The following is a 12,253-nucleotide window of genomic DNA, read 5'->3' as shown; positions in this document are numbered from 1 at the left end:
CAAAAACAAAAAAAAAATAAAAAAAAAAAAATCCAAATACTATATTTTAAAATTATGATTTAAAAGAAATAATAATTATTATTTAAATTTGAATTTAAAATTATGATTTAAAAGAAATAATAATTATTATTTAAATTTGAAATTATAATTTAAAAGAGACTCTTTATTTTTTTAAATAGCAAAAATAATATAATATTTCAAATATATATATTTAATTATAATTAAATATAAATTACTTATTACATCAAAGCTTTAAATTATTTATAAATAACATTGGGAAAAAACAATTACATTCTCACGATGTTAGATTAATTAAAGAAAAGAGAAAAAGAAAAAGTCATGAAATGATTCTCTTTACCTCACATCATCGAACGTGCCTAAACGGAGGATTGGGAATCCGGTAAAGAAGGCATGGCGAACCATATGTTCTTAGTCAGTAAAGAAGATTTCGGAAAAGAAATCAGATGTTCAAAATCAAATTCCTTACTGATAAAGTTAATAAGGTTGTACATTAATTGGCGCGTGCAGAATTTAATTTTATTGATTTAAAGTTTACAACAAGAATTGAGATCGGGAGTAACCTGTGCCAGTTATACAATCCTGGTAAATCTCGTACATGGAGAGATTGTTTTTCTATCCAGAGTAACGACCCTAATATAAATTCAGTATAATTTGGAAAAAAAATACAACTTTTATCCAACAATGAGATTAATTCGGGCTTCTATTAGGCAATAGAATTCATTCAATTCTGGTCAAAAACTTGATTTGTGAAGGGCTTCTAGTAGGCAATAGAATTAAATGTTCTGTTCAAAAACTTGATTTGTGCAAAATTTGCAGAGTCAATATTGATTTCAGAAAAGCTTCCCCATAGATTGTATTTTGAAATGGCTGTATTCAGAGATTGGCAAGGAAGGCGATGTATGATGCAGTTTTTTATTCTTAAGTTGCTTGTCTGGTTGGGATTGCTCTGTAATATTGCTCTAGCACAGCTCGAGTTAAGTGAAAACTTAACAGGTTTTGTTAGTTTTCCTGACGTGGTGATTACCTGTATAGGCAATGCGGCAATTTTTATTACCAGTTTATTAGTAGGAAGACTCGATCTCGAGATGGGTGCCAGGGATGCTTTGGCCACCATAGGAGGTCCTAAATTGGCTGACATAAATGGATTTGGACTCACAACATGCAGGATAGGGGATGCTTCTGTTGTAATGCTCTCAAACCCCAAGCCCAATTCTTCCATCAGGCAATTCATGAAATATATTTCCAAGGCCTATAATGTTCATTCCATCTTACTGCCATGCCTGACTAAGTTAGAATTTGCCCGAGTTGCTGGCGAGAGCTGTATCTGCAGGGGGTCATGCAGATGCATTGTATTCAGGACGGTAGAACAGATCACAATCATGATCGCTTGTAGAATGCCTGGAACTCTAAAGAGACTGTCTGATTCTCTGTGTCTACTCCCATCTCTGAGCTGCCTCAGAAATGGCTGTCATGGCTGCAACCAGGGCCTGCTACATGTGGAGGGCCAGAGATTGACAGAGCGTGAGTCCATGGTGGGATCCCCTGCTGCAATATATCAAATGCCTAACTTTTTTGAGGCATCCCCCATTTTAAATGAGCACAATTGCATCTGCATTCCAGTGCATGAAGCAGAGAATGACGTCTGGACAAAGATGCTGATCAGATCTTTGAAGTCTAAAGATAAGGAAGACAGAGGAATCAGAATCATGGCTTCGGATGATCTGGAAAATTACATTGCCCAAAGAGGGAAATGCTCAGCACGATTAAAATACAGCACTGCTTCCTTAATATTGCCAAGAATCACAGAAGTATTAGTGAACCTTGTTCTAACTTTCTGGTTCAGAGTTGATGGCTTTTCTAGCTCTCTGGTTGCGAGGAGGGCGATAAGAGATCATCTCGTTGATAGTAAAGGAAGTGGGTTTGCTGCTAATGCCTTTTTAACCGAGGCTCGAGTTAATTCAAATGCTACTAATACCCATGTTTGCCAAGTGCTAACCTTCAGAGGTAATCGTCTAAACCTCAGAACATTATCCTTTATAGTGTGTTCTGTCAACATGATTTGCTCCATTAGTTGGGCTCTGCTTATTGCTTTTGAAGGAGGTCCTGGAAAATGGTATGATACAAAGTCCATGCCACCCTCTAAAGCCAGAGTTGCTGTAATAATGACAGCCATTATTATTGCCTTGGGCTTGGACTGCTTGCATGTGTATTTGAATGCTATCAGTGATGGACTTAGTTGGAGAAAAAATCCAATGATTTGGACAGTGATTGTTTTGGAGATAGCATTCATTGTATCAGGCAGCGCAATGGCACGATTTTGGGATGTAAAGGCTTTTGGGCATAAAGGTTTTTGGGTATACAGTGCTCTACAAGGACTGGTTTGGGTGAAGTGGGGAGTTGGCAGTTGTCTTCTCGGTGAGTATTCCCAGGAATTTGGTTTCAGTGAGACTTCGGTAGAACTTGGTTCCAGACAGCTCTGGTGCACTGACAGAGGTGGAGTTCTAGTCTACTCCTCTTCATTCTTGCTCAATGCTATCTTGGCTGGAGTTCGGGGAAAGTGGGAGTACTCTCCAACCAGTTAACGAGGTTCGAATCTCTTGAAGAAATTTTTTTGGGTTTCTTTTTTAATTTTATAGAAGCTCTATGTTTAAAGAATATAGCTCCTCGCTTCAATCAAGCAGAGATATGCTGTGAGATAGGTTGCTGAAGCAAGAAGATTAGAGAGTTGTAAAACTATATCTGTGAAGCCTGAAAGGACTGTGGGTAAATATCTCAGTAAAAGCTGTGTTAAAGGTGTTTTACAGAGGTTTCACTATGTTGAATGAATGGTGTGGCTATGTGAGGGCTGTGGAAACCTTCTACATGATGGGCCTCCATCCCACTCTCTGCTATGTTTGGGTTCAAGGGCAGGGTAAGAGATAGACAGAAGCCTTGAAGAATTTTTTTGGGTTTCTTTTTTAATTTTATAGAAGCTCTATGTTTAAAGAATATAGCTCCTCGCTTCAATCAAGCAGAGATATGCTGTGAGATAGGTTGCTGAAGCAAGAAGATTACAGAGTTGTAAAACTATATCTGTGAAGCCTGAAAGGACTGTGGGTAAATATCTCAGTTAAAGCTGTGTTAAAGGTGTTTTACAGAGGTTTCACTATGTTGAATGAATGGTGTGGCTATGTGAGGGCTGTGGAAACCTTCTACATGATGGACCTCCATCCCACTCGCTGCTATGTTTGGGTTCAAGGGCAGGGTAAGAGATAGACAGAAGCCTTGAAGAATTTTTTTGGGTTTCTTTTTTAATTTTATAGAAGCTCTATGTTTAAAGAATATAGCTCCTCGCTTCAATCAAGCAGAGATATGCTGTGAGATAGGTTGCTGAAGCAAGAAGATTACAGAGTTGTAAAACTATATTTGTGAAGCCTGAAAGGACTGTGGGTAAATATCTCAGTAAAAGCTGTGTTAAAGGTGTTTTACAGAGGTTTCACTATGTTGAATGAATGGTGTGGCTTCAATCAAGCAGAGATATGCTGTGAGATAGGTTGCTGAAGCAAGAAGATTACAGAGTTGTAAAACTATATCTGTGAAGCCTGAAAGGACTGTGTAAATATCTCAGTAAAAGCTGTGTTAAAGGTGTTTTACAGAGGTTTCACTATGTTGAATGAATGGTGTGGCTATGTGAGGGCTGTGGAAACCTTCTACATGATGGGCCTCCATCCCACTCTCTGCTATGTTTGGGTTCAAGGGCAGGGTAAGAGATAGACAGAAGCCTTGAAAAAAAAATTTGGGTTTCTTTTTTAATTTTATAGAAGCTCTATGTTTAAAGAATATAGCTCCTCGCTTCAATCAAGCAGAGATATGCTGTGAGATAGGTTGCTGAAGCAAGAAGATTACAGAGTTGTAAAACTATATCTGTGAAACCTGAAAGGACTGTGGGTAAATATCTCAGTAAAAGCTGTGCTAAAGGTGTTTTACAGAGGTTTCACTATGTTGAATGAATGGTGTGGCTATGTGAGGGCTCTGGAAACCTTCTACATGATGGGCCTCCATCCCACTCTCTGCTATGTTTGGGTTCAAGGGCAGGGTAAGAGATAGACAGAAGCCTTGAAGAATTTTTTTGGGTTTCTTTTTTAATTTAATAGAAGCTCTATGTTTAAAGAATATAGCTCCTCGCTTCAATCAAGCAGAGATATGCTGTGAGATAGGTTGCTGAAGCAAGAAGATTACAGAGTTGTAAAACTATATCTGTGAAGCCTGAAAGGACTGTGGGTAAATATCTCAGTAAAAGCTGTGTTAAAGGTGTTTTACAGAGGTTTCACTATGTTGAATGAATGGTGTGGCTATGTGAGGGATGTGGAAACCTTCTACATGATGGGCCTCCATCCCACTCTCTGCTATGTTTGGGTTCAAGGGCGGGTTAAGAGATAGAGAGAAGCCTTGGGTGTGCAGGGCAGCATGAGTCATTTTACTCTAAATATATGAAATTATATCCTCCTGGAAAATTATAAGTAAAAATAAATTTATCTCACACCAAACAACCCTCTTTGTTGTTTTAGTGTAAACTTATACTCAAAAGTAAGAAGATTTGATTTATACATGAAGGCAATGGTGTACTTAATTTAGGTGGCCTGAACAAAAATGATGGATGGCATTTTTTATTTTTTTCCTGAATGTTTTAAAATATTAATAAAATTTAAATTGATTTTTAAGTAGAGCATTCTGTATTTGTTTTGATTTTCTTAATGAATTTAATCTCGCATTGAAATATGCAGTCTTTCTGTAACAACTCAAGCTTTCAAGTCAAACAAAATTTAAAATAGTTTTCTTCTGGTGCTTGTTTTGATTTGATCAGTGGATTTAATTTCACAATGGAAAATTTAGTTTTTTTTGGTAATCATTTAAATTTTTTTAAACCAACTAATTTTATGTAATAACTTAAAAAAATAATTCACATTGATATATTAGAGTTGACAATTTTCAAACCTCTACCAAAGTTCATCAAAACAAAGATGAAATTCAGTAATAGAGGTTTGAAAAGGGTGGACCCTAAATTGTCAATATCATCTTTCCAAAAAAATAAATTTAAATAATAAATCCCAGAAACTTCCAATTTGAAAATTAAACCAAACATTTTAAAATTGTTTTTCAAAATTGTATTTTTTTTTTCTTCAAACATGCATCCATCCAATGACAAAATATGTATGGAGGTAGGACAATGAGTCTGTCTCTCAACTCCATGAAATGCTATGCAGAAAGGTCATCTTCCACAATAGCTTGTTTGGTGGAACTGTCCAAGTGATTTTTTTTAAATAAATCGGGGGCTAGTCCCTTTAGAAGCTTGTATTAGGCCCAAAGTACATATTTACATTATATACAACTGTCTCAATCACATTAGTGACATTTTTACAGAAGCAAGATAGTACAAATATCTGCTGCAGGAGCAGCCATAAACGTGCAGCGAGGGGAATAGAACCCGGGTGGGAAGGCGGCAAGCCGACCGTCCCGACCGCGGGGGTATAAGCCCAGGTGCACTTGTCCAAGTGATTTTACTACTTATACAACTCCTGCCGCCTAGTAAGTAGGAGGCGGTCAAATGCATCAAGCGAGTATAAGTATGTCTTCCTGTGCTAGCTTTCAGTGGGGGGAAGAGCATCCCCACTGAAGAAGCACCATTTACATATTACATATAATCGCCATCCAATGACAAAATATGTATGGAGAGTCTGTCCCTCAACTCCATGAAATGCTATGCAGAAAGGTTATCTTCCACAATAGCTTGTTTGGTGGAACTGTCCAAGTGATTTTACTACTTACACAACTCCTGCCGCCTAGTAAGTAGGAGGCGGTCAAATGCATCAAGCGAGTATTTACTACTTATACAACTCTTGCCGCCTAGTAAGTAGGAGGCGGTCAAATGCATCAAGCGAGTATAAGTATGTCTTCCTGTGCTAGCTTTCAATGGGGGGAAGAGTATAAGTATGTTTTCCTGTGCTAGCTTTCAATGGGGGGAAGTGCATCCCTGCTGAAGAAGCACCATTTACATATTACATATAATCGCCGAAGCGAGAAGATACAACAGCCAAAGTTGCGAAGCGAAACTGGGAATGGAGCCAAACCATCACAATAATCGAGATACATTCTCAAATGAAACATAATATGCAGCACTCATACTGGGACTCGATCACGGGTGGGGAGTGTGAAAGACGTTTGCCCCAACCACGTGAACCATGCACTCTGTGCAGTCTTCTTGTGCTAGATTTGATTTCTTTAATAAATTTGAATCTCACATTGAAATATTTCAGTTTTCGTGTAACAATTTAAGAACTTTTAACGCCAAATAAATTGTGTATTGTGAATTACAATGTAGATGGGAGTGATTCACACTTAATCTATTTACATATATTAATAATTACGCTTTTTCGTTCCTGAATTTTTTTTTATTATTTAAATGGTTTTCTATTGTAAAAATAAAAAATATAATCTTTAACGTATAATTTAATTGATTATTATTATAAAAATGAAATCTTGTGAGTAAGAAATTTAAGATTCATTTTCTTACGAAAGGAAATAATGGTAGCTGCCAAAATTACCCATCTTACACTAGTAACTCAATTGTCCATTTTATAAACACTTAAAAATATAAATATTACATTTATGTCACATATTGTATGAAATAAAAATATAAACATTACATTTATTTTACATACGGTATGAAATAAAATAAGTATAATATTTATTTCACGTATTGCATGAAAGGTTTATACTCATTTGTATTAAGCCTGCCCTCAATATGTATTAACAAAAAAATATTAAAGTTTTTTTATTAGTTGTATTATAAAATTATAAGTTTTTCCACATGGTATATAATTTTTTTATTTTTATTTTAATTATCCATATATTGGAGAAATTATAATCTATGTTTTTTTGGAATTATAAACTAAACAAGTTTGACATAGTTTTTTTCTATATAGGAACATAGTAATATTAAAGTATTAGTATTTGTTTTATTAATTGGATTCTAAACTTTTAAAAAGAAAATATTTGGATTTCTTCCATATACTATATGAAAGTTTTATTCCTTAAACATTTAATGCAAGGTTGGAAATTATCATATATACCCTTTCGAAAGTCATTAAAAAAGGCAAATTTTGAATTTCTCCCCCATATTACATGAAGATATACTAATACAAAGTTGGAAATGATCCGATGTGCCCAATGCTCTTTAAAACTGAAAGAAAACAAACTTTAAATTTCTCCTATAAAGAAAACAATCTCATTCCTTAATTGATATATGTGTCATTTCATTCTTTTCTTTTTTGTAATCTTTACATGTCCAATTGATATTATTTCATCACAAATTACCAAAAATGTTTAGAATTAAATTAACAACTTTTCCAATTATCCATTGTTTTCCATTGTAATTTTGTTCTCAAAATGTAGTAAATATGTTGGGAAACAAGTGAAGCGTATAAACAAGTGTGAAAAACAGACATCCATTATTTTCCATTATAATTTTGTTCTTAGAATGTGCTAGATATATTGGAAAAAAAGTGAAGTGTAAATAAGTGTGAAAATGAGACTTAAAAAATATATAATAATCACTAAGAGCCCATCATTAAAAAATGAGACTCAAGGACTTCAAAGATACACACTAGAGTTCAAGCCTTATTGTGAAAGTGAAGAGCATTAGAGTTTTGTTAGAGCCTAGATTTACCTCAGGCTGAAAAGGTAAGCTTCTAGGTCAACATCAAACCACGCTCAGCCTCGTAGCTAGCCCTATGAGGATAGGAGAGGGCTCTCTCCGAGTCAATCTCAGCAAAAGATAATCGATGGGGCTTGAGATGACTGATTTAACAACTGATCTTAGGCTAGATATGAAGTGCAAGGATTTGATTTGATTTTTGGGGGTTTTTTGTTGGAAAAAGGGAAAAGCAAATTTGGGTCCGGGGATGAGGCCAAATTTTTGCAGAGTTCAGGTTGGGGCAAGGTAGGCAGTAGTTTTCATGCTTTAGATAAAATGTATGGATCGAAAAGACTGCTGAGGAGCTGAAAAGGGCAAGAGGCTGCAAGAATCCTCTCCAAACAGATGAAAACATATAAAACTAAACAAATTTTAAGGCAGAGCACAACAAGCCAAATGAATTCTACCTTTGTCACTCAATTTGTTTAATTTCAGAAGCAAAGAGAAGGGAAATGGCATACATAACACATCAATGAACTTACACTTGCATGAAGAAAAACACCATCAAAACACAGAGCCACAAGGATCCCAACAAGTGCTGCAAAACCCTGGTCTTTCCTTTGCCAAAAATGCAGAAATCAAATGTACAATGAAGTGCCAAGCAATCCCAAGTGTCCAACCATGCTAATGACTAAAAAACAACATAATATAGACAAACCATAGCTCATCCTAGCCTCTAGGGGTCAAGCTCACATGTTTAGGAGCTGATCCAACTGATTCTAAACTAGGAACTAGAAATTAGGCCATGAAACTGCCTGCCTCTATAAACTAGGGAACTGATTCATTCAGTTTCAAACAACTTTTTAACTGATGAATCTACCTTACCAAGTGAGAATTTGACATATTTACATCATGATCCATCAATATACATCAAATTACATCATAATTTTGCCATTAGGAAAGTAAAAAAGTCAAACTAGGCAAAGCTGGGCGAAAAACAGAGCAAAACTTGGTCAAACTGGCAATTTTTCCTCTATGCACCACGCCTGATTCTCTATGCGTAGCGCCTGTTTGGACCCACTTTTGGAGGCCTTATATTAACTGGCATCGAATAGTAAACTTGGTTAAATCTGGCAGAAAACTGTTGTACTATCTCCCCTGGCATTCTTTTCAGCTGGTTATACTCTTCTATAATCAAGAAAAGGTTCTGTTCGATCACCCACCTGTCGAGGAAAACTTTGACGAACTGCTGGAAATCTGAGATGTTTGCATTAGGCAGGGTTTTGAACCAACTCTTGACTTTGCCTTGCAAAGAAAGATCAAAAAGCCTAATACTAACATCTTCGTCATCAACTTCAAAAAGGTCTAGAAAATCCTCAACATTCTGCACATGTTGCTCGGCGTTGACATTCTTACATTCACCGTTAAATCTTGGAAAATATAGACAATAATTTGCAGGGAAAGCATGGAGTACAGAAGGTAAAATAAGAGGTTTATACCTATCTAGGACTATAAAAGGTGTAGGAGTATACACAAGAGCTATGGGATCAATTTTGTTTTCTTGAGGCTCATCACTCTAAAGAGAGTCATCATAAGTTGTGGGAAAAGTAAGGAGGCCAGGATCAAAGGGACAGCTTCAAGAACATCAAAGAAGTAATTTACAAGAAAGTAGACTAGATCCTGAATATCATTCCACTTTGGATACCCGAACTTTGTGTAAGATCCTTCCGTTTTCTTAGAGAAAGAGTTAGTCCTCCAGTGGAGTCTTTACAGGAGTCACCAGGTGAATGATTTCAGCCTTCTTATGTTTCATCGTTGTCCACCATCAACCATCAGATCTGAACTTGATACATGTACTGGGGTGATCGTTTTAGATCAGATGTTTAGTTTATAAACTAGACCGGAGATTGACTGAAGCAACTTTTATCTACTTGCGCTAATGCAAAGAAAAAGCGTTTTGAAGGCTTCCTGGCTAATCTTCAGGCTCCATATGTAGTCTACAAAGCCAAACAATGAAAATAAACTTTCTTCCCCAGTATGGTCGCCACTATTTTAGAGCCTAGATTTACCTCAGGCTGAAAAGGTAAGCTTATAGGTCCACATCAAACCACGCTCAGCCTCGTAGCTAGCCCTACGAGGACAGGAGAGGGCTCTTTCCGGGTTAATCTCAACAAAAGATAATCGATGGGGCTTGAGATGACTAATTTAACAACTGATCTTAGGCTAGATATGAAGTGCAAGGATTTGATTTGATTTTTGGGGGTTTTTTTGTTGGAAAAAGGGAAAATCAAATTTGGGTCCGGGGATGAGGCCAAATTTTTGCAGAGTTCAGGTTGGGATCCTTGTGGCTATGTGTTTTGATGGTGTGTTTCTTCATGTAATTGTAAGTTCATTGATGTTTAATGTATGCCATTTCCCTTCTTTTTTCTTCTGAATTAAACAAGTTAAGTGACAAAGGTAGAATCCATGAGTTTGTTGTGCTCTGCCTGTAGTTTTGTTTAATTCTCAATGTTTTCTTTAGTTTGAGGAGGACTCTTGATACCTTCACGCCCTCTTCAGCTCCTCAGCGGTATTAACCATCCATTCATTTTATCTAAAGCATCAAAACTACTACCAACCTTGCCCCAACCTGAACTCTGCAAAAATTTGGCCTCATCCCCGGACCCAAATTTGCCTTTCTCTTTTTCCAACAAAAAACCCCCAAAAATCAAATCAAATCCTTGCACTTCATATCTAGCATAAAATCAGTTGTTAAAGCATTCATCTCAAGCCCCATCGATTATCTTTTGCTGAGATTGACCCGGAGAGAGCCCTCTCCTGTCCTCGTAGGGCTAGCTATGAGGTTGAGCATGGTTTGATGTGGACCTAGAAGCTTACCTTTTCAGCCTGAGGTAAATCTAGGCTCTAACAAGTTCAACTGTGTGTTGTGGGCATGGTAATTTAAAATAAAGAAACAATCCATGTGACATTTAATAATCATCCAAAAGACTACTAACATTTTATGACTACTATTAATATCCTATAAAAATAGGGAGTTGCATTTTGAAGATTTGGATGAGACATCCTTGTGATAAGCGAGCCAAAATCAAAATTTTGAAGACAATAATGAAGAAAAGGGCTTTACTACATAGGCAAATGAATAAGGAGAGAAAATTAAGAAAATAAGGTTCCTAAGGAGGAGTCTAAACTTATTTTATATATGAAATGGTAGGAATCTTACTAAGGATTATTGGCACAAGAAAGCCTATTATCCTTAAGACAAAGGGAAGAAGCATCTAAACAATGCATTAAAACGTCATTCGGAACATTGAACAATAATTCATGTAATAGCTAAAAGATAAATACAAGGAGTCTTGAATCCTCTAATTTGTGTGCTCTTTCGTCTACACACATAATGCTAAAATATGAATGCTTCTCCATGTTTAGAGATGAAGGGATGCTTGAAATTTTGAATTTAGTGGAGCATAATCTATTTGAGCCTTGATGTGATGTTAATTCCCTTTGTAATGAAATAATTACATTCTAAAAGTTATATCTTTGATCACCATTATAGAATATTGTTACCAATCATTCGTAAAATATAAGAAAAGGCTTTGTATGATGAATAATAACAAATCATATTTATCATCTCAACCAAATACAAAGTATAAAAAATACAACATAAAGTTTATACTTACAACATGGATGCCCCGTAATCATATTTATGGCTTATAGTTTAACTCAAATGTTTATGACACTAAGGCTATTATTATGATATGTACAATTTACAATCCACTCTCTAAGCTTAGGATCCAACGGTCACTTAACAAACTTATCTAGTACATTCCTTTGCACACCATGCAAAGCTCGTATAATTTAATAACTTCTTTCCAAGGGTTTAATCATTGACATCATTCTTAATCTTTGGTGTACATGCCATATCCAATTTGTGAGCCATGACAAATCTTGTTTCATCTTTTTGGCAAGCATTGCTACTCTAGTTTTGCTCCTCTATGGTTTTGGCTCTGCAACTCTTTGACCTAGGGTTCTACTAGTAGTCTGTGCACTGTTACCCACTCTGGCAGGGGGCAGTGCCCTGTTCACAGATCTAAGACAGTGAGGGCTTGCCTTGGCCCAACGGATGAAGCAAGCGGGGGCCAATGGGACCCCTTCTTACAAACAAATAATGATGGACAAAGGTAAAAGTCCTTTGGAAGGAGTGCAGATCACGGGTTCAAACACCATAGGGAAAAATGAGCTCAGCAAGAAGACAAAAATGGATGGCAACATGAAGGAAACCCAGTTTCCACACTAGACAAAAGGCATAAAAATTCTGGAAGGAAAAGACAAACCAGATCCCACTCAAGGAGCGGGAAAGAACACCAAAGAAGCGGAGGCTGCTGAAACCTCCCCCTTGAAAGGCCCAAACCCAGAAGAACCACCTGCGGAAAATAAACAACAAAGAGACCAGGGGAGATGTAAACGAAAAACTATAGAAAGCCTAAGGGTTATCATCACTAAACCTGAATTGCAAGCCTATAGGGACCACATGGATATTCATGCGGTGATATGCAAGTTCAT

The 12,253-nt window shown here is 36.5% G+C and overlaps 1 protein-coding gene across 1 annotated transcript; it reads left to right on the top strand.

Annotated features, from left to right (window-relative positions):
* Window positions 1-602: 602 nt before the first annotated feature.
* On the top strand, window positions 603-4,613 carry LOC149252998 (uncharacterized). The gene is made up of 2 exons (XM_089456745.1): window positions 603-3,493; window positions 3,659-4,613. Exon 1 carries the CDS (start codon window positions 885-887, stop codon window positions 2,601-2,603), a length of 1,719 nt encoding a protein of 572 aa, XP_089312871.1. The 5' UTR covers window positions 603-884; the 3' UTR covers window positions 2,604-3,493; window positions 3,659-4,613.
* The last annotated feature ends 7,640 nt before the right edge of the window (window positions 4,614-12,253 follow it).

The sequence above is a fragment of the Pinus tabuliformis genome, chromosome 7 (genome assembly GCF_031772625.1).
Source record: "Pinus tabuliformis cultivar Carrire ecotype Pingquan chromosome 7, CPIR1, whole genome shotgun sequence".
Taxonomy (NCBI): Eukaryota; Viridiplantae; Streptophyta; class Pinopsida; order Pinales; family Pinaceae; genus Pinus; species Pinus tabuliformis.
The sequence above is the reverse complement of the archived record's forward strand: the minus strand, read 5'-3'. Positions and strand labels throughout refer to the sequence as shown.